General features: G+C 38.3%; 1 protein-coding gene across 1 annotated transcript in view; it reads right to left on the bottom strand.

Annotated features, from left to right (window-relative positions):
* Nucleotides 1–23,753, bottom strand: part of LOC150080001 (uncharacterized) — a 276,163-nt gene that overhangs the window by 127,092 nt on the left and 125,318 nt on the right. Inside the window, exons 10-11 of the mRNA XM_090383329.1 lie at nt 20,792–20,950; nt 2,696–2,854 (exon numbers count right to left, since the gene is read on the bottom strand). Of these exons, the coding sequence (XP_090239455.1) occupies nt 2,696–2,854; nt 20,792–20,950 (318 nt within the window). The remainder of the gene's footprint in view (nt 1–2,695; nt 2,855–20,791; nt 20,951–23,753) is intronic.

The following is a 23,753-nucleotide window of genomic DNA, read 5'->3' as shown; positions in this document are numbered from 1 at the left end:
GGGTTCAATTCCTGTTTCCAATCGGAGGAATCTTCAGTAGACTTTACAATCAGGACTGAATTAGCCAGTCTCAAGCAGATGTAGAAGTTTCCACAGGATTTTTCCATCCAGAAAATAAGCAAATTAGTTAGTTTACAGATTTCTTTAAGGGAAGCCTAGAAACCTCTCTCCATTCAAGGTAGGGAGCTCTGTTCAGCTTCACATACTGGGAATGGGATTAATAGGAGTAAAATACCTGGTTTAATCCATAGAAACTCACCAAAATATCTTGAAATGGAAATTCCGTTGTGCAATGAGAACATTTTAATGGCTTCTGTGGACAATTCAGCATATGTTCATTTAGGAATTGTCGAATCATTCCAGCTTTGCAGTATGAACAGTTGATAAGTACATATTCACATGATTCTTCGTGTTTCTGTTAAGAAAATAAATAACAAAAATGTTTCAGTGGAAGAGAAACAGAATGAATAAATGTACGTACTATAGAATAAACAGGCAATAGAAATTAGACTGAATATTTATAGATGCTTAGTATTTAATGGCAAACATCACCACAAACAAGGTACAGGACAAAAAGCATTAAAATGTGGGTTCAAGAAAGGAGTGGAAGAAACATTTCTTACAGAAATGTTTTTTCGGACGAACTGAAATGTACAGTGTGAACATTTCATAGCTGTCATTGGACATTCAGAAAGGTTATGTTCAGTAAGCTTCATCCTAGGAATCCGTATGGTGCACTGTCGGCACTGGGTAATGACATGACCACAGAATCCCTTGTGTTTCTATGCAGGAAACAAAATCAAATTGAATTATTGGCTTTTGATCAATTATTAATATATAAATTAATAAAACAAGGCTAATAATGTATAATAATATTCAAATTATTTATCAGCTCTAATCAGTACTTATAATATACAGCCAATAAATTAACTCTTTTACTTCATTTAATGATTATTTATTTCTATGGTAATGTGATTAATATTTGAATCATGAAAGAATACATTTGTGAAAACCGGAGATCATAGTTTGGCCTGTGCAATTTCTCTGACAGCAGTTTCTTTATCTTTTCTTTATCTTTATCAGCATTGAGTATTGAGCTCAATACTGAGCTTTACTCAGTATTGAGCATAAAAAGAGCTCAATACTGAGTATGCTGTTATTAGACAAGATAGTTTTAGGTTATCCCCATTTTTGATGCTTTGTTAGAAAAAGCCATTACAGTATAAAAGTTCCACTTATCACTGGAAAACAGGCCTTGAGCTTCGGGTTGCATATCACAAAACTTTCTAGCGACAACTGACAAACTTAACTTAAAATAAAATAAAAGCGTTAAAATACAATAAAATATTGATAAAACTAATAAAATATACAGTAGCAATCGAGACAAGTGCCTCTTCATCAGCTTAGTCAGCGAATGGTGTATTGCAGTATATATATGTTGGTTACAACAGCAAAGGTCAGCTGAGCATGATCATGCATCACAAGTCTGGTGTCAGCAGAGAAGAATTACGTGCACGTGTTGATTGCCAGTGCTCATCACACTGCAAAATAGTAGATTCCATAATGGGATGAAAGTGCACTCCCCCTAGTGAAATTCTTGGTACTAATACTGTTAGCTATGTGCAGTGCCTCAAGCCATGAGCGCTGGCGGTAATCAAGTGAATAGTCGATGATTTCAATATCCAGTGTGTGCCACTTATCAGTGGCAGTCACAAGAACAGTAAGAAAAATTCCAAAAGACTGATAGTGATAATTTATTATATTATTAATTTCTGTTCAATATTTATTTATTCAACTATGCTCAATATCAAGGATTAATCTCATACACTATAAAAAGGCCCTTTAATAGTAGGATATTTAATAGGAGTAAAATATAATAAAATTTTTCTTGGAACCAATGAAATGAGGAATGGAGCTTAATTTAATGATATAATTAGTTACGTTCAACATTTAAATACTTTTAATTATTAAACTGAAGGTATATTACGTAATTTAGATGTTAAACATTTTAAGATAAAGAGCTTAAGTGGTTAATGGCACACATAACCTTTGTGTACCTGAACCTCTAATAATAGACTGCAATTGCCCTACACAGTTGTTTGGCGTTTTATTACTTTTTAACTACCCTAGTATATCCCCTATAGTTATTTGAAGTTATTCCCTGAGTGTCTATTTAATTGTCTCTTTCTGTATATATGGTAAATCCAGGGTGCACACTCATTATCTGCCCTCCAATTAGCACATTCCCTAACCAATTAGCAATTCCTTCACAATATGTACTTAACATTATCCATATGAATTTTTTTTACTTAAATTAAAATTTAAACTCAAGGAAGGAACTTTAATGACATTTTGAGATTCAGTGATAAAGGAACTTCAACAGATAATGAGGAGGACCTTTCAAGGTAACTGCTTCAAAGGAGATGTCATGGAATAGCTGGTAAGTGAAACCATATTTGAAATATTTTCTTCTTATTATTATTATTTTTTTTTTATACAGTCCACAAACTTTTGGTAGCATCTTATACAACTTTAGATTACAATTTACTCTCTAGTATATGAAAAATTATTATACAGTAAAAAAAAAAGAATATTATGCAATCTATTCACTGATATCATTAATGAACAACTCAAATACTTTTTTCTTTGAAGCTATGTACTAAAGGGAAAAAAAATATAAATTATTGAAACTTACATGAATATCAGCTTTTTTCACTTCTTTGTCACAGTATTTGCACTGAACTACTGCCAGTGGACATCGGTTATTGAGATGTGCACTTAGTTTTGATGGTTGTATTTTGGATGTGCAGTTAGGACACTTGACCATAGCTTCTTTGCACTTCTGCTGATGGAACTATGGACATTAAAAAAAGGAATATATTTTAAAATTGGCTGCTATGTTACTTACATCAGCTATAAAGAATATATAATGAAATTTCAACAAAATTTAAGAAAATATGACAAGTACAGAAAACAGTCAAGAATTAGAAAATTGGTTAATAAGCTGATAAATGATGTTCATAGCTTATCATCTCTATTATCATTTACAGAAATCATCACTAACAATCACTGTCAATAACATAGGTACAGAATATTTAAACCATAAATTATGCATTTGGCTTTACATTTATGGCAGCAGCGTATTTTTCAGCAAAAAAACAATAACACTGCTTCTGACAGTTTGTGTAGTTCTTCCTAGAATTTATTCAAACTACCCACCTCAACAAAACCAGATGCAAGTTTGTTCCAACAATTAACCACCTGCAAGAGGAAGGCAAATCTCCAGACCATCTACCTAAATCCTCCCCCAGTTTGAATTTATGCTCCCCCCCCATGTGTGAAGTGAGAAAGAGGAAGGATTCCATCAGCATCAATTTTATTGAATTCATTCAGAGCACATGGAAGACTATTGTACAAATTGGAGAAGTATGGCATTAAGGGCAAGTTGCTGCTATGGATAAAGGGATGGTTGAGTGGGAGAAGACAGAGAGTAGTAATCAATGCACACTGCTCTTCGTGGACTAATGTTATTAGTGGAGTCCCCCAGAGTTCGGTGTTGGGCCCATCATTGTTTTCTATATTTATCATTGATATTGATGAAGGTATATCAGGCTTAATGTTCAAGGCTTGCATATGATACGAAGGTTGGCAAAGCTGTTAATGACAGTACACTGCTGCAACAGGATCTAGAAAAGTTGGGCAGATAGGCTGAGAAGTAGCAACTGAAATTTACCATTGACAAATGCAAAGTACTGCATATGAGTAGCAGTAACTCCAGAGTAATGTACCACCTGTGCGGTACTACACTCAGGGTAGTGGGGAATGAAAAATACCTGGAGTAATTGTGCAGACAGATTGCCAGAGAAACTAATCGGGTCTTGTCAATGACATACAAGAATTTTGTTAGTAGGGATAAATAGGTGATTATCCCTTTGTATAAGGAAATGGTCAGGCCACACCTTGAGTAGTGCATACAGGTCTGGAGGCCTGATTTTAGGAAGGGTGTAGAGCTGCTGGAACAAGTGAGAAGGGCAACTAGATTGATGAGAGGAACAAATGGTTGTTCTTACCAAGAAAGGCTTAAGTGCTGCAAATTGCAGCATTTGGAGACTAAGCACCTGTGAGGTGATCTGACAGTATAAGGCCTTGAATGATTTGACCAAGCTTAATGGTAATGGGATTCTTCCTCTTTCCCAGATTCTGCACCTGAGGGGGCATAAATTCAAACTGAAAAGAAAGACAGTTGTAGAATAGATGTGCAAAAATTGTCCTTTAACCAGCGGGTGGTTGATTGCTGGAACAAACTTCCATCTGTTATTTTGATAATTGGCAGCTTAAATAAATTCAAGGAAGAACTGAACAAATGACAAATGTTTGGAACGAATGGATGGGTGAAATGGGAAGGTTTTTTTTTTTTGGCTGATGCTGTATAGGCTTGCTTTCTTGTATCCTATGTCTTTACTAATGCTAATGCCTTTTCAGAAGCCTTACAGGTGACTAGTCTCTCTAGGCACTGTAGTTTGCAGAACTGAAGCCTTTCCTGGTAAGACTTTAATTTGTTCGTCACATTAATCTCGTTGGTTTTCTCTGCATCCATTCAAACAGATCTACATCCTTCCTAAAATGAAGCCTCTAGACATGTATGCACTACTCAAAATGTGGCCTGACCATCCCCTTATAAAATGGATAACCACCTCCTTATCCCTTCTGGCAAAATTCATGACAAAAGTCCTGTCTTCTGCTCAGAAAACTTCATATCTGATCACACAATTAACCCCCCCCCCCATGTAAACGAATGTACATTTTTTGATGCTATCAGGGTCAACAGCATGGTAAATTTCATAAAAGGACTCCTCTGATGTCCTACTTCCACATTTACAGCTGAATACAGATTTTAATTACTTGGTGTAGCATATGAAAAATTTCATATTGTGTGTTATTTTATTAGTCTGAAATTGTATTGGTATAAAATCAAGCAGATAAGGCATCAGCAAAAAAAAAAAAAAAAAAATTCATGCGACCTGCCATTCCCTCCAATAGTTTGTCTAGGTCTTCCTTGAATCTATTCAAACTACCCACTTCCACAACAACAGATGGAAGTTTGTTCCAGCAATCAACCACCCGCTACCTGATGGGAAATTTCTACACATGAATTCCTCACCTGTCCTTCCTTAATTTAAATTTATAACCCCTCATGTTTGTGTAGTCTGAGAATGAGGAAAAATGCCATTAGTATTGAGCTTGCTCAATCCATTTCAAAATCTTAATCACATCATCTTGCAGGTGCACAGTCTCCAGATACTACAATTTGCAGAACCTTTCTTCATAAGACCAGCCTTTTGTTCTCCTGACCAACTGTTGGTTATATAGAACTACCAAGCAGACACTCACTGTGAATAGTGCATATTCCAGGGGTCACAATTAAAGCATCCCTATTTTAGTTTTATCTGGAGTGCAATCTAATTGGACATAAATGCCACAGGAGATACCTGTGTGTGTGTGTGTGTGTGTGTGTGTGTGTGTGTGTGTGTGTGTGTGTGTGTGTGTGTGTGTGTGTGTGTGTGTGTGTGTGTGTGTGTGTGTGTGTGTTCTCTGCACCCATTCAAACGGATCTACATCCTTCCTAAAATGAAGCCTCTAGACATGTATGCACTACTCAAAATGTGGCCTGATCATTCCCTTACAAAATGGATAACCACCTCCTTATCCCTTCTGGCAAAATTCATGCATATCATTGACAAACTTGTGTGCGTGTGTGCGTGCATGCGTGTGTGTGTGTAGGTGAAAACAATTAAATAGAAATAAAGTAAACTCTAGAAGAAAGAGGATGAATCAGATTGATCCACTTAATATTGCTGGTTCGACTGTTGATGATTCTGCTCAGATAGCTGCCAATGTGAATGAGTATTTTGCATATACATTCCTACATGAGGATTCAGTAGGGAAGTGGAGAACAGAAGCTTATTAAACTCTTAACAGGAAGCTAAACGATTTGTAATAACTAAGAGGAAAGTGGAAGAGAAACTGTTGAAGTTAAACAAAAAAAAAAGGCACTTGGGGTGGATCGGATCTATCCAGTTATATATTGAGGGAGGTAGCAAAGGAAGTAAGCAAACTTTAGTATAATTATGAAAGCATCCTTTGACTCACGGGAGGTCCCCATGTACTGGCGATGTGCAAATGTATGCCCAATTCACAAAGGGGGATCAAAGGGTGACACAAGTAATTACAGACCTATTAGTTTAACTTCTGTTCCAGAAAAATAATTGAGTCAGTGGTTAAACACGAATTGCTGAATCATCTAGACAAGACTGTGGTAATAATTCAGACACAATATGGGATTAGCATTAGCATTAGTAGAGGCATTTGATGCAAGAAAGCAAGCTTATGCAGCATCAGCCAAAAAAAAAAAAAAAACCCAATTCCACTTCACCCCTCTGTTCGTTCAAAATACCTGTCCAGCTGAGCCTTAAACTTATTTAGGCTATTAACCTCCACTACAAGGGATGGAAGTCTGTTCCACCAACCAACCACCCGCTGGCTAAAGGCAAATTTCCGCACGTCTATCCTACATCTGTCTTTCCTCAATTTGAATTTATGCCCTCTCAGGTGATTTTTCTGAGCTAGAGGAAGAATCCCATCAGCATTGAGCATGCTCAAACCATTCAAGGCTTTATACACCTCTATCAGATCACCTCGCTGGTGCCTAGTCTCCAGACACTGTAATTTGCAAAACTTAAGCCTTTCTTTGTAAGAGCACCCCTTTGTTCCATTCACTAATCTTGTTGCCCTTCTCTGTACTCGTTCCAGCAGCTCTACATCCTTCTTGAAATGAGGCCTCCAGACCTGTATACAGTACTCTAGGTGTGGCCTGACCATTGCCTTATACAAGGGAATAATCACTTCCTTATCCCTGCTGGAAAAATTCCTGTATATCATTGACAATACTCCATGAGCTACTCTTGCAGCCCGTCTTCACTGCTCAGAGAACTTCATATCTGCCTGCACAACCACCCCCAAGTCCCTTTCATTCTCTACCACTGTCAGTGTAGTACCACAGAGTTGATACGTTGCTCTGGGGTTGCTGTTTCCCATGTGTAGTACTTTACATTTGTCAATGTTAAACTTCATTTGCCACCTCTCAGCCCATCTGCTCAACCTTTCCAGATCCTGTTGTGTAGCATAGTATTAGTATTAGTATTAGTAACGGCCGCATGGTGCAAGAAAGCCTACGGCTTATGCTGCACCAGCCAAAAAAAAAAAAAAAAAAACAAACATCCGAACAAAACAATGATAAAAACAAAAAAAAAATAAATAAATAAATAACTAAATAATAATAATTAATAAATAAAAAAAAATAAAATAAAACATAAATAAAAAGGAAATTAAACCTATCATCCTATGCGCTTCCCTTACCCGAAAGTACTATCCAGATGACCTTTGAATTTCCCCAAACTGTCGGCCTCTACCACCCATGAAGGCAACTTATTCCAGTAATTTATAACTCGCTGGCTAAAATAAAACTTCATGCAGTCCAATCTAAACATTTCCCCCCGTAACTTGAATTTATGTCCCCTAGTTCTAGCATCATTTATAATCTTGAAAATTTTGTCCTCATTCATTTTACTGATGCCTCTCAGCGCCTTAAACACCTCAATCAAATCTCCTCTAAGGTGTCTAGTTTCCAAACTCTGCAACCCACATATTCGAAGTCTTTCTTCATAAGGACGCCCTTTTGCCGATCTCACCAGGCGAGTTACCCTTCTTTGCACCCTATCAAGAAGCTCGATGTCTTTCTTTAGGTGCGGTCTCCATACCTGAACACAGTATTCCAAGTGTGGTCTAACATAAGCCTTATATAATGGGATTATCACGTCCCTATCTCTACTTGCAAAAGTTCGATAGATCATCGATAGGACACCATGGGTCTTCCTTGCAACCTGTTTACAATGCTCAGAGAATTTCATGTCTGACCGTATCGTAACACCCAAGTCCCTTTCCTCCAGTACTGGGTTTAGTTGAACTCCACCAAGTGAATAAGTTTTTTTGGGATTACTGTTTCCCAGGTGTAATACCTTACACTTTGTTGGATTAAAGTACAGCTGCCATTTTTCTGACCATTCCTGAAGTCTATCTAGGTCTCTCTGAAGAAGCTCAGCTTGACAGTGATCATTAACTACTCTACCAATTTTAACATCATCTGCAAATTTAGACATCACGCCCTCTATCCCTTCATCAATGTCGTTTATGAAAATTAAAAACAACAGTGGTCCTAATACTGATCCTTGGGGAACCTCACTTCTTACATCAACCCAATCTGAGGAATAGCCATTTATCACAACCCTCTGCCTCCTGCCCTGAAGCCATTCTTCTATCCATCTAAGGATTTTCCCAGTGATTCCAACCTGTTCCAGCTTATAAAGCAACCGCTCATGTGGGACTGAGTCAAAAGCTTTGCTGAAATCTAAATAAACGATGTCGAAATTATTCCCTAAATCCAGCTCGTGAGTGACCCTTTCGAAATAGCGAACCAGATTTGTTAAACATGATTTTTCCTTTACGAAACCATGCTGAGTATCCTTGAGAATTTCAATTCGATCCAAATGATCCTGAATTCCACCCTTGTTCATTGCCTCCATTATTTTCCCTACTACTGAAGTCAGACTGACAGGTCGATAATTTCCAACTTCACTTTTAGAGTCACCCTTATGTATGGGAGATACATTTGCACTTTTCCAATCCAAGGGAATCTCCCCAGAGTCTAGTGATGCTCGCATAATTAGCCTCAATGGTTCAATGCACTCGCTTGCCGCCTCTCTTAAGATTATAGGGTATATTCCATCAACTCCAGGAGCTTTACTGGTGTGTAGGCTCGAAAGTTTTTTCATTAAATAATCTTGCGAAATTTCAATATCATTAATTACATATTTTTTAACTTCCCTCCCACACTTTCCCCTTTGCCACAAAAGGCTTTTCATTTGTAAATATCGATGCAAAATAACTGTAGAGTTCATCTGCAACGGCAGCTGGTGTATTTATTACTATCCCCTTTCCCTTACGTAAAGGTCCGATCTGGTTTGTCCTGCTCTTCTTGGCATTTATATATGTGAAGAATTCTTTATCCCCCCTCTTTGCTCTGTTTGCTAGTGATTTCTCATAAACTGCCTTTGCCTGTCGAACCTTTTCTGTGGCTCTATTACACATCACCTTGTAGCTGTTATAGGCTTCAGTACTTTTTATTGCTCTGTATTTTTATAGCCTTTCCATGCCACCTTCTTCTGCTCAAGTAATGCGGCAACTTCACTATTCATCCAACTTGGAACCCTTCTCGTGGAGTATTTTTTGAATGGTATATACGCATTCAAGGCATCTGTGATTAATGTTTTAAAAGCGTACCACAGTTCAATTGTATTCATTCTCTGCACGATATCTACAGTTAATAGAGACCATGTAGTACCTTAAGGCATCGTAATTTCCTTTTCTGAAATTAAAACCCATTCCTTTGCCTTTTACTTCTGCTACCTCTCTCGTCATCATCCACCGTAGAACTCCGTGATCACTTCCTGCTACTGGTGCCTCTACTGTCAGCCCTATTATGTCATCTGATTCATGGGTGATGATGAGGTCTAGGATATTTGATAGTGTCAGTAGTGTCCTTGACAATCCTGCCAACCTTTGTATCGTCTGAAAACTTGGACATTAAGCTTGATATACCATCATCAATATCATTTATAAATACAGAAAACAATAATGGACCCAACACTGAGCCCTGAGGGACTCCACTAATAACATTAGTCCACGATGAGCAGTGTCCATTGATTACCACTCTCTGTCTTCTCCCCCTCAACCACCCCTTTATCCATAGCAGCAATTTGCCTCCAATGTCACACTGCTCCAATTTGTGTAGCAGTCTTCCATGTGCAACAGTATCAAAAGCCTTTCTAAGATCCAAGTATATAATATCAAAGCTATTCCCTGCATCCAGTTCTTTTGTGACTGCATCATAGTATCCAATCAAATTGGTCAGGCAAGACTTCCCCTTAACAAAACCATGCTGTGTCTGAGCTATAACTGAAGTCTTGTCTAAATGATCCTGCAGTGCTTCTTTAACCAGTGCCTCCATTAATTTTCCTGGAACAGAAGTTAAGCTCACAGGTCTATAATTACTTGTGTCAGCCTTTGATCCTCCTTTGTGAATTGGGGTCACATTTGCACATTTCCAGTCTATGGGTACCTCCCCTGAGTCCAAGGAAGCTCTCATAATTATGGCTAAGGGTTTGCTTACTTCCTTTGCTGCCTCCTTTAATATAACTGGATAGATCCCATCCACCCCGGGTGCCTTTCTTGTGTTTATCTTCAACAGTTTCTCCTCCACTTTACTCCCAGTTATTTCAAGATTCTGTAGCTTACTGCTAGAGTTGAATACACCTCTGGCATTCCCCTCGCTGAATAACTCCTCATGTGTGAATTTCGATGCAAAATATTCATTTAGTTTGTTAGCTACCTGAGCAGGATCATCAACAGTTGAACCATCAATATCAAGTGGACCAATCTGATTCATCCCCTTCCTTCTAGAGTTTACATAAGTAAAGAACTCTTTGCTGTTTTTCTTCGCATCCCTTGCCAAGGATTTCTCGTAATCTGCCTTCGCCTGCCTAACCTCCTTTGTAACTTGGTTGCATATCAACTTGTATCTATCATAGGCTTCTGTGTCATGTGTTAATTTGTAAGTATCCCATGCATTTTTCTTCTCTGCCATATGCCTCATTAGTTCATCTGACATCCATTTTGGCCTAAACCTTGAACAATATTTCTTAGTTGGTATGTAAAGCCTAGTAGCTTCCAAGATAAGTTCTTTGAATGCTTCCCATTTTGAATTTGCTGTTGGTAACATCATCAGTTGGTCCCACTGTATAGAATTTAAATACTGTCTCAGTCCATCGTAGTCGCCTTTACGGAAGCAATAACCCTTCCCTTTACCCCTAATGGTAGTTACCTCTTTGTGTAAATCCCACTTCAGCACACTGTGATCACTGCCACCTAGTGGTTCATTTATCTGCAGATTCTTAATGCATGAAGAATCACTACTGATAATCAAATCAAGAGTATTACTCCCTCTAGTTGCCTCCCGAACATGCTGATGTAGAAAACAATCATCCAATAAATCCACAAAAGCCCTGCTAGTGTGTGAGTGACCAACTCACAAATTCCAGTCAATATCTGGGAAATTAAAATCTCCCATTATAAGACTCTCTGATTTACTGGCCCACTCTATTTCCCTGTACAGTTTCTTATTATACTCATCAGAGTCATTAGGCCTATAGCACACTCCTACTCTCAATTTTGATCTCCCAATGCTTATGTCACACCAAACTGAGTCGACACTGCACTGTCCAGCAATGTCAACTGGCTTCACTTCCTTGGTTTTTATGTGTTTCTTAACTAATAGCATAACCCCTCCCCCCTTCCTATTCTGTCTATCCTTTCTGTAGACGTTGTTCTCCCCAAATTGCAGTTCTGCTTCCCTTATATCTGTGTGACACCACGTCTCTGATATCCCAACAATATCTGCCTTTGATGTTTTGAGCAATACCTCAAATTCATCAAATTTATTTACTAAACTCCTAGCATTGGTGTACACGCAAGTATACCTGCACCTGTTTCTATTCTTAGCTACCCTAACACAACCCATGTGTTTACTTGTACCGCAATGGCTCCCAGCAGTCTCTGAAATATCATGCATCTTGTTTTTCAGGCTTCTGCTCATTCTAATAGAAGCAGTGCAAGAATCTCTTTCACCTCTGCCAGTGGCTACTGTCAATCTATTGGTCTTTGTCTCCCCCCAAGCTAGCAGTTTTCCGACCCACCTAACACTGCCTCGATAGCATCAGCAAATATTCTTGCACCCTTTCTATTTAAGTGTATCCCATCCCTGTAGAAGCAATCTCTCCTGTTAACAAGTACAGTCCAGGCTGAAAAAAATTCTACCCCTTGAGCCTTGTACAATCTTTCCAGGGCCGAATTGATCGACAAGGCTCTTATCATATACTCCCTCCTATCGTGTCTGGGCAGAATTGCAGACACTTTCAAATTCAACCCTAATTCTCGGCTTTTGTTCAACAGTGACCTGTACTTGTTAAGTAATTCTGCCGGTCTCCTACTCTTAATATTATTAGTGCCAAAAATTGGCACTAATAATATTAAAGATTGTTAAGAAGAGGTCTTGTCTGATCAATTTGATTTGATACAATGATGTGGTCACAAAGCAAATGGATGCAAAAAATAATTTTGATATCATATACTTGGATTTTAGGAAAGTTTTTGATACCGTTGCGCATGGAAGGCTATTGTACAAATTGGAGCAGTATGGCATTAAGGGCAAGTTGCTACAATGGATAAAAGGACGGTTGGGTGGGAGAAGGTATATCAGGCTTAATGTCCCTAGTGTACAGATAATATGAAGGTAGGTAGGGTGTTAATGACAGTAAGGATGGTATGTTACTGCAACAGGATCTAGAAATGTTGAGCAGATGGACTGAGAGGTCGCAACTGAAGTTTAACATTGACAATTGCAACGTACTGCATATGGGTAGCAGTAACCCCAGAGTAACATACCAACTGCACGGTACAACGCTAAGTGTAGTGGAGAATGAAAAAGACCTGGGGTAACTATGCAGTCAGATATGAAGTTTTCTGAGTAGTGCAGACACGCTGCAAGACTATGATATATAGGAACTTTGCTAGCGGGATAAGGAGGTGATTATCCCCTTGTATAAGGCAATGGTCAGGCCATATCTTGAGTACAGGTCTGGAGGCCACATTTTAGGAAAGATGCAGAGCTGCTAGAACGAGTACAGAAAACAACAAGATTTTTGAGTGGAACAAAGGGTTTTCTCTTAGCAAGAAAGGCTAAAGTTCTGAAAAATTGCAGCATCTGGAGACTAGACACCTGAGAGGTGATCTGATTGAAGTGTATAAGTCCTTGAATGGTTAGAGCAAGCTCAATGAGAAAATTTGCCTTTACCCAGCAGGTGGTCAATTGCTGGAAAAAACTTCCATCTGATGTTGTGAAAGTTAACTGCTTAAATAAATTCAAGGGTGAACTAGACAAACTTTTGGAGTGAATGAATGGTTGAAATGGGAGGTGTTTTTTTTTTTTGTTTTTTGGCTGAGGCTGTTTAAGCTTGCTTTCCTGCATCACATGCCTCTGCTAATGCTAAGGCAGAGAAATTGTTGGTTAGTATTCAAAGAAAATTGGTAAGGAATTCTTTGTGATGAATTCATTGCTTATGTTATCACTAGAAGGAAAAGGATTAATTATGATAATCCATTTGATGTAAATAGCAAAAGTATCAATGTACTGTACAGTACATTAATACTAATAAACTAAATAAATATTTTTCACTTACATTCTACGGGTTACTAATAAACTAAATAAACATTTCTAATCTCCATTCTACAGGTTACTAATAAACTAAATAAATATTTTTCTTTACATTCACACATATAAAGTTTTTAGACACAGGGTTAGCAGATATGTATCTAATACTGATTGGGAGTTAAATAATGTTATGGCGCCTCCATAGCCAGGTGGGCAGGAGCAACAGTGCGTAACACACGCTTCTTGATTAGACTGGGGTTCGAGCCCGTGACCACCAAATACGGAGGATGCAGAAAGGTCAGGGAATGACCACCGCATATCCCCGGAGCAATATGGCCTTAGTTGCTAATGCTCCTAAAAAAAAACAAATAACAACAACAACAAATAATGTTATGGTAACCTAAAAGAAACTATAAGAGATACAGTTGAAAATGGAAAAAAAAAAAACTTCAGGGCTGATGGAATCTATCCAATTATATTAAAAGAAGCAGGCAAAGTGATGATTAAACCTTTAGCTATAATACTGAGTGCATCCTTAGATTCAAAGTAACTCCCTGCAGACTGGGGATGGTCAAGTCTCTCTTATTGAAAATGGTGGTTCAAAATGTAAATTGGGTAACCAGAGACCATCATCAGTCAATAGTTAGGGGAATGAAGGATCACCTTGATCATAGTGGAGCTATAAGGCAACCACAACATGGGTTTCTTACAGGTGATCATTCCTGACAATCTGATTATCTACTATTTTTATTTAAATCTATTTATTTTGCAAAAACTTGGACAGCCTTAGGTTAGCACGGTAGAAACAATTAGAAGGCAACATATATTTACTTATACATATAACTCAATTAATCATTCTGTACATATTAATAAATAGTCATGGTTTATGGTTTGGTATTGGGTCCCCCTTGCTATTTGTAATATTTATTAATGATATTGATTTAGGAATTTCAAGTTGGTCTCAATTTACATTTGCAGAATGATATGTGAAAATTCACATTCAGCCAGAATAACTGATTGTTGGAATTAACTTTTGCATATTGTTGTGGAAGTAGGCAGATTTAATATATTTAAAGAAGCTGTAGATAAATTATCAAGAGGAATCTGCAAATGGAGCAGATAAAAGAAGTTTTTTTTTTTTTCAAAAACTGCTTGGATGATGGGCACTGCCAACCATCCAATTGGCACTGTACAAACTTTACCATCATAACTCAAAAATGGATGTCTATGTTGATAATGTCTGTCCCTCTGTAAGCCATTTCAGTTTTAGAGTGTACTTTATAGACAACTGCTTATGTGGAAGCAGTAATGGTGGTTGATTTGTTTCCAGAGCTAGACTGTGGAGAGAAGACATTCGAAATGCTCCAGTAGCAAATAAAGATAGCCTGATGATGGATAGGGTCGAAGTGCACTGTTTCTGGCTGATGCACATGCCTGGGATCAGTAATCCAGTTTAGATACATGGTAGATGTGCAGTAAGGTGCACTAGTTTGCATCCCAGATGTAGAGGAGAGAGCACGGAGAATATTCAAAGCCCTGTGCGCTTTGTATGGAATTGATGGATGTGTTTGAAAAAGGTTAACCTTTTATCAAATATGAGTCCCAAGAATTTCTATCTACTGTAATAGCATTTTGTCCAAGCCTCAATTCAGGTTTAGGATAAAGATTATGCTTATGACAAAAATGTATGCAAATGGTCTTATGCAGTGAGAACTTGAATCCATTAGCCAGTGCCCAGCAGTTAAGGCAATCAATTGTTGCAGTTGTCTTTCAATAACCCATATTGCATAACTGAGAAAATATGCTAAAATCACCAACATATAGGGTACTAGTAACAGTTGGAGGAAGTTGTTCTGTGATGGAATTTACACTGATGGCAAAATTAAACACTTACTACTGATCCTTATAGTGCTCCCTCCTCTTGGCAAAAGGGATGGGAGAGGGTGGATTCTACACAAACTTGGAAAGACTGATTGACTAAAAATTTTTTAATAAAAACAGGGAGGTACCCTCTGAGACCAAGGGTATATAGGTCTTTTAAAATGCCAAATCTCCAAGTTGTACCATGTGCTTTTCTATATCAAAGAACGCAGACACCAGATGTTCTTGTTTTAGGAAGGTATCCTGGATGGATGTTTCCAGTATATTTAAATGGCCCAGAATGGACCTGGTTTTTTTTTTTTTTTTTTGGAAGACAGACTGCATGCTGGAGAGGAGGTCATTTGATTCTAAATAAGATGAGCAGTGACCACTCTCTTCAGGATTTTTCACAAACAGTTAGTCATAGTAACAGGCAGATAGTTGGTAGGAATTTTAGGATCCTTTCCTGGCATAGCAAAAGAAGAATTTGGTTGCCTTGTGTCAGCCATCTGGAACTACTCTTTACTAAAGATTCTATTTGTTTGTTTATATTTAACTGTTTCTTATATGTATCTTCTTATATGGTCCTTGAAGTTGTCACAGACATTCTCTCAGATATGCCAGACAAGCTGTACTTGCTACCTGAGAGTCTAAAACGCTGATGGAACTGATATTCGGGTGACACTCAAATCAAGTGGACCCAATTTTGGCAAAGTCCGGACGGTCTGTGACAGCCAAATCCTTGCACCTTCACGATGGTGGGACTGTTAGTAATCCTGGGTATAACCTCCATGCACAAGTACATGGTGGGTGACCACCCAGGTGTGAACCAACGTAAGCAGGGGTCGAGGTGTGGCGCCCAAACCACATGGAGAAACGCCGCCCCTCTATGTTACCAGGCAATACTAGGTGGTAGATGACTTTCATCAACTGGTGAAAACCAGCACTTTGCTTATTGGAGGCTTGAAGTGGTGGAACCCATGTTTAGTCTCTAGAGCTACGTTCCGGTCAACCCTTTCCCATCTCTTCCATCATGCAGTATGATTGATGACTTTTGTTTATTATGATGAACGTCGTGGCGAGATCCAATATTCCTTACATTTCGAGGGAACAGCTCTAAAACAGTGTTCGCAGGCCGGCCGCTAGTTAGTACACCGGACCGAACCTATTGGTAACTCTCTAGGAGGCTTCCGGATCAGCTAGTGTATAATCTTGCTACCTCTACTCTGCCAGATAGTGACTGGAGGGAGTCCGAGTAGTGTGTATGCGGGGAGCATTGTCGACGCCACGTTATGTCAAAGATATGGGTATATTCTTACCACGTGTATGCCATATCCAAAAATTTCATTACTTCATACAGCATGTCCCACCCACTTTTTCGTACTATTGAATACACAATGAATTGTCAAACTAATAGAGCAAGCTTATCTGCAAAAAGATCTAAACCTCCCAAGGACTTCTTAATTCATTTCACAAATATACGTGGCCTCAATTCTAATCTCAACGATGTCCATTTCCACTTGCAGTCTGCCAAACCCCATGTACTTTTTCTGACAGAATCTCAGTTATCGGTTGATTCAACTACTGCTCATCTCAGATGCCCAAATTATTCGCTGTACGATTCCTTTCGCCTCAAAGGTGGTACTTGTGCATATGTCCATTCTGATATTCCCTGTCAGAGACTTAGCAATTTGGAATCTCCTCTCTTTGATCTTCTCTGGCTTAAAATCTCTCTACCTCATTGTGTCAAATTCATCTGTTGTCTCTACCATTCTCCCAACTCCACTAATCACTTGGAGCTCTTTGACTTCCTCTCTTTGCAACTTGACTTTCTCCAGTCCAACTTTCCTAACAGTGAGGTAATTTTCCTTGGTGATTTCAATGTTCACAACTCCAGCTGGCTTCCGTTTTCTAGTCACACCGACCCAGCAGGTCGAGATGCTGAGGCTTTTGCAATTATTAATGACCTAGCACAAATTGTTCATTTACCTACAAGAATACTGGACAATCCTAATCATACAGCCAATACGCTTGATCTTTTTCTCACAAACAACCCTTCTAAGTACACGGTCGAAGTGAAAGGTCCTTTAGGCATTTCAGATCACAACTTGGTGATGTCTCTTCTCCAATGGAACCTTTATCTCATGGCTATTCCCAACCTCGTGTTGTTTGGCATTACAAGAATGCAAAATGGGGTGACCTGTGAGACTTCTTTTCTTCTTTTCCTTGGTCGGATTACTGTTTCAAAACTTCTGATGTCAACGTTTGCTCAGATAGTGTCAGTGAAATTATTCTTGCAGGAATGGAATCCTTTATCCCACACTCCACTTTAAAATCTCGTCCTTTATCTAAACTTTGGTTTTCCAATAAATGTGCTAAGGCTGTTCAAGAGAAGAATGTTGCATATCGTAATTGGCTTGTTTCTAATTCTTCAGTTTCATTTTCTGCCTACACCAAAGCTCGCAACAATTGTAAAGCAGTTATTAATCAGTCCAAACTAGAGTTTGAACAGGCTAAGAGTAGAAAACTTGCTTCTTGCCCTAATGGTAGCCGAGCATTCTGGTCTCTTGCCAAAGCTACTGGCCGCAACTTTTGCCCATCTCTGCTCCCACCTCTGTCCAAACCAGATGGTTCTGTTGTCACTTCAGCCAAGGACAAAGCTGACCTGCTAGCATCCCATTTTTCTTCCAGCTCATGTATTAATGATCTTGGTAAAACACCTCCCACCATTCCCAACACGCTCCATTCAATGCCTCCTGTGGTCTTCCGTCAAAAGGATTTCAGAAGGATTTTGATGAATCTTGATGCTAAGAAAGCTCCAGGTCCTGATGGTATTTCTCCTTGTTCTCAAAACCTGTGCTCCTGAACTTACTCCTATTCTTTGCTGCCTTTTTTCACTTTCTTATTCCAAAGGTGTTTTTCCTTCTGCTTGGAAATTTGCTCATATCCAGCCAGTTCCTAAAAAGGGTGACAAATCCCTCCCATCCAATTATCGTCCCATTGCAATTACTTCTACTCTTTCTAAAGTAATGGAGAAATCAATTAACCGCCAACTCTTAAACTACCTAGAAACCTTCCGTCTGATCAACGATCGCCAGTATGGATTCCATCAGTGTCGATCCACTGGTGATATTCTGGCTTATGTTCCCCTTTTATGGACTAATTCAATGGAAAGGTTCGGTGAAACACAAGTAGTTGCTCTTGACATCTCAAAGGCTTTTGATCGTGTTTGGCATTAAGGTCTTCTAAACAAGCTTCCATCTTATGGTTTGCCAACTGTTTTTAGTAATTGGTTATCCAGTTTTCTCTCCGATCGCTCATTGAGGGTGATGGTAGATGGCTCTCTGTCTTCTAACTTCTCCACTAATGCCGGTGTCCCCCAAGGTTCAGTTCTCTCCCCCACTCTTTTCCTCTTGTATATCAATGACCTTCTTCCATTGACTGGAAATCCTATCCATAGTTTTGCCGATGATAGCACATTGCATTCCACTTTCCATTTTGAGAAACCTAGTCCTGCTCAATCAGCTTCAACTTCTCGAAAATCTGCTACCAATTCCTTAAATGCCAATCTTCAGGTAATTCTCCAGTGGGGCAAAGACAACTTAGTTGATTTCAACCCTTCTAAAACTCAGTCTTGTCTTTTATCTCGCAAAAAGGATTCTTCTGCTCCTATGCTTATCTTTAGTGACACTCCGATTTCTAGGCAAAATGATATATCTCTTTTGGGGATTACCCTGACTTCTAATCTCTCTTGGCACAAGCACATTACAAATATTGCTTCCTCTGCATCTAAAAAACTTGGTTTTCTCTTTCGCTCTCGGCATTACTTTTCTTCCAAACAGCTGCTCACTCTGTATAAATCGCAAATCCGCCTTGCCATGGAATATTGTTCCCACATCTGGGGTGGTGCCCCCAAAACCTCTCTCAGGCTTCTTGATTCCATTCAGAAGAGGGCAGTTAGGTTAATTAATGATTCATCTCTAACAGAGTCTCTCCACTCGCTTTCTCATAGACGTACTGTTTCTTCTGCATGCCTCTTCTACAGGTACTTCCATGGGCACTGTTCTTCTGAATTGGCTTCTATAATTCCTGCTCTCTCTTTCAAAACAGTCCGAACACATGCCGCCACCAGTCAACATCCATTTACTGTCCAACTTCAAACCCACAGAAAAAACTTTTCATCTTCCTCGTTTATTCATTCAACTGCCGTTTTCTGGAACAACCTTCCTTCATACGTATTTCCTGAAAATTACAATCTACAGAAGTTCAAGTCCAATGTCAACAAATATCTTCTTTCGTCTTCTCAACCTCCAACCCAAGCACGGTACTAAGTACTATAGGTTCTAATACCTCTCGTGTTTGAGGTTCACATAAAAAAAAAAAATCTGTTATATACAGAAAGAATGCTATCAAAACTGGATAATTACACAACACACTTCAGTCATACACCTATCATTAGACGGGTATATAGGACATTTTTTTTTTATGTATATTCATTGGTGCAACAAAGAGATCAAAGCACACATACACTCTCACATTCGTTTGCCTATCTTGCATAGTACCCTGACTATGAACAGTGCACAATTTTTCCCCCTTCCCAGAATACAAGCAGTCATTTGGCCATTGCACAGCTCACACAGCATCATATCCACATTTTTCCAAGAATGTCTTGACTCTGTCTCAGGACCAAAGGGAAGGAAACTTATTGGAATGCAGTTGATCCTAACAGTAAGAACCACCTGCTGATTGATCCTATCCAGGACATCCAGTCTTGTCCAAGCAGGGGGCCAAAGTGGTGTATTAGGGCTGGGCCCCTCTCATCAGGAACTCCTTTTCTTAGTTTCCACAGGTCATGCACATGCTGGATTCCATTGAAGTAACCCTAGAACCACAGTATGGGAGTTGGATCCCAGCAGCATCACTGAGGGGTCCCCTCACCACATACAGGTGCCCATGCCAAGGGATTTGCACACTGATGTGAAGTTGAAATTTTAGTAGTAACACTTCAGAAACTTTGGAAATGAATTACTAAAAAGAAAAAACATAACTCTCTACTGTAAGTTATCTAAAATGATGAATCAGTTGCACAGAACTGAGAAAGGAAAAGTCATTACAGCTATCTGAATCAGCTATCAGAAAAAACAAATAATTATATCATTTGTGGGCATGGAATACAAAAATGAAAATTAATAATGAGAAAAATATAAATTTTCCAACCATGGTATTTTTTGATTTCACTTAGCTTTGAAATGACTGCTACTTATCCAGATTACTGTCCCAAAATGTATTTTGCATATTGAATCTAACGGTATCATTGGTTTCTTCCTAGTGTTAATATTCTGGCAGCAACTGAATTTTATATTTTTTTTTGACATTTATATGTATTAAATAAGTCAGCACTAATATTGTGATATACTTTGTTTTTGTGTTCTTATTTATACTTCAGCATAAACAAGAACATAACTTATTTTTGCTGATTGCAATAAAGATATTATATATTATATATCTGAATTGTTAATTATCATTAATGCAACCAGGTTTCAAACTTACGCTCAATTTTTTGCTTGGAGTATTTTGTTCACAGTGAGGACACTTCACTTGGTTCACGGAACAATCTGAGTTCAAGTGAGACTCTAGGTTCATACGTGTGATTTCAATACTGCAAAAGGGGCACTTGACAACTGCATACTTACAATCCATTTGATGAGTCTGCAGAAGAAATCAAATATGAGCCAGTATAATTAACCAAATTTCATAATTCTGATTAATTCAATCAACAGAATTTTTAGAACTATGGCTAGCAGTAGTCCCAGATATGCAAAAAAAGTTTGTTTATATGTAACTGTTTCTTATATATATTTTGCATGTTGAATCTAATGGTATCATTGGTTTCTTTCTAGTGTTAATATTCTGGCAGCAACTGAATTTTATATTTTTTTGACATTTATATGTATTAAATAAGTCAGCATTAATACTGTGATATACTTTTTTTGTGTTTTTGTTTATACTTCAGCATAAACAAGAACACAAAACAGTTTAAAATTAATCATTTCAACAATGAATGCAATCATTAACTATATTCAGCAGTCATGTGGACTTGAACCGTGGTCCATTCAAAGCATGTGTGCTTCTGCAACTCATGCTGTGGCCACCAAATGATGTAGATCTAAAGTATTTCCAGACTTGTTCTGCTATGTTTGTAGATATTATATAGATCTGAATCAGATAGACAAAGCTTATTTTGGAATGTCTATAGGTGATCAATACAAGTTGTGAGCAGTTCATTTCTGCTGTGGTAGTTGCAGGTTGACATTAGAGGAATGATTTTGTGATAATCATGTTTTCCATAAGACTTTTGCTTTATCTTGAATATAGAAAGAACCACAAATCATGATGCCTGTACTTACACTTCATGGGGCCCAAGGCACTAAGCTCTTACTGGGCCCCCTTTAAAGATAACAGAGGTCCAGAGTCCAAAAAGAAAAAAAAAACTTGCATATATAAATATAATCAGAAAAAAAACAATTATTTTTACTGATTTCTTTAAACACAAACTGCAATACAAAGGTTGCTTTAAAAATTTGAGATTACAGAGGCCAGGTGAGGCCCCCTCTATTGTGAGACCTGAGCCTCATGTGCCTGTTTATAAGTACGGCTCTGATGATGACCTACTTTTGTATGGTAGACATATCAAAGTTTAATAAATCTGCAGATTGAGAAGTAGTATCCCAATGCACTATCCTCCATTCTTAATATACCACACAATGAAGACCTACTAATACACCTTAGGAAGAAGTGAATTCAGAACTGGAAGATGAATATTATGAACAGGACTATTGGGATTACACCTTAGAAGTTGTTCAAGTAGAACTACATTTCTCTGATCAGCAAAAATTGAATTACTTAGCAAGGAACTTGGGTCTAACCAAATCTACTGCAGAGTTCCTGACGTGATTTAAAAGAGAGTTGTACAAATGGAGCAGCGTGGAATTAAGGGCATGTTACTGCTGTGGATAAAGGGATGGTTGAGTGGGAGAAGACATAGAGTGATTATCAATGGACACAGCTCTTCATGGACTAACGTTGTTAGTGGAGACCCACAGGATTCAGTGCTGGGCCCATTGTTGTTTTCTGTATTTACTATTTATTAATGATATTGATAAGGGTATAACGTAGGCTTAACATAGTTTGTAGATGATAAAAAGGTTGGAAGGATAGTTAATGATAGTAATGAAGGTATGCTGCTGCAACAAGATTTAGAAAAATTAGGCAGATGGACTGAGTAATGGCAACTGAAGTTTGATTTTGCCAAATGCAAGGCTGCATACAGGTAGAAGTAATCCCAGATAACGTATCAACTGTGCAGTATTATACTCAGGGTGGTGGAAAATAAAAAGGACCTGGGAGTAATTGTGCAGTCTGATATGAAGTTTTTGGAGCAGTGCAGGCAGACTGTTAGGACAGCTCATGGGGTTTTGTCAATGATATACAGGAATTTTGCAAGCATGGATAAGGAGGTGATTATCCCATTGTATAAGGCAATGGTCAGGCCACATCTTGAGTTCAGCATACAAGTCTGGAAGCCTCATTTTAAAAAGTAGGATGTAGAGCTGCTGGAATGGGTACAGAGAAGGACAATGAGATTGGCGATGTAATAAAAGGGTGTTCTTACCAAGAAAGTTTAAGTTCTACAAATTTCAGTGTCCTGGAGACTAGGTACCTGCAAGGTGATCTGATTCTTCCTCTTGCTCAGACTATGCACATGAGGGAGCATAAATTCAAAATGGATGATTTTTTTTTTTTGGCTGATGCTGTATAAGCTTGTTTTCTTGCATCATTTGCCACCATTAATACTAAACAGATGTTGGTTTCACATGAGCTGGTGTTGAGCAAAATGCCTGGCAGTTGTTTTGACTTATATTGAAGCCTCCTTAGTAGAGTGAAAGTTACAAAGAACTAGTTGACAAGTTAATTAAAATTATGTAAAAATAGAATACAAAAAATGTTGTTCAAGCTCCATTACTTGCACTGACACCTGGATTTTTTCAGGGCAAATCTGGGCAGTATTAGTATCAGCCATATATGCAAGGAAGTTATAGGCTTTTGCTGCATCAGCCAAAAAAAAGTAAAAAGCAGATCAATAAATACAAATTATGTGCTTTCCTACTCATGTATATAACTATCCAGTTGACATTTGAATTTTTTCAAACTGTCAGCCTCAACTAATGGAGAAGGCAACTTGTTCTAGTAATTAAAAATTTCCGACTGAAATAAAACTTCCTACAATCTATTTAAACCTTTCACCAATAATTTTAATTTATGGCCCCTTGTTCTGGAGTTCTTTATAACAGTAAAAAATTCTGTCTTTATTTATTTTACTAACCCCTCTCAAGAGTCTTATAAACCTCAATCAAGTCCCCCTATAAGGTGTCTAAATGCCAAGCTCTGTAACCCACATAACTGGAGTTTTTTCTTGTACAGCTGTCCTTCTGCTGATCTCACCATGCAAGTT

The sequence above is a fragment of the Mastigoproctus giganteus genome, chromosome 10, assembly GCF_048544385.1.
Source record: "Mastigoproctus giganteus isolate SK-2022 chromosome 10, ASM4854438v1, whole genome shotgun sequence".
In the NCBI taxonomy this organism is placed as follows: domain Eukaryota; kingdom Metazoa; phylum Arthropoda; class Arachnida; order Uropygi; family Thelyphonidae; genus Mastigoproctus; species Mastigoproctus giganteus.
Note: the sequence above shows the minus strand (reverse complement) of the source record. Positions and strands in the feature narration are given on the sequence as shown.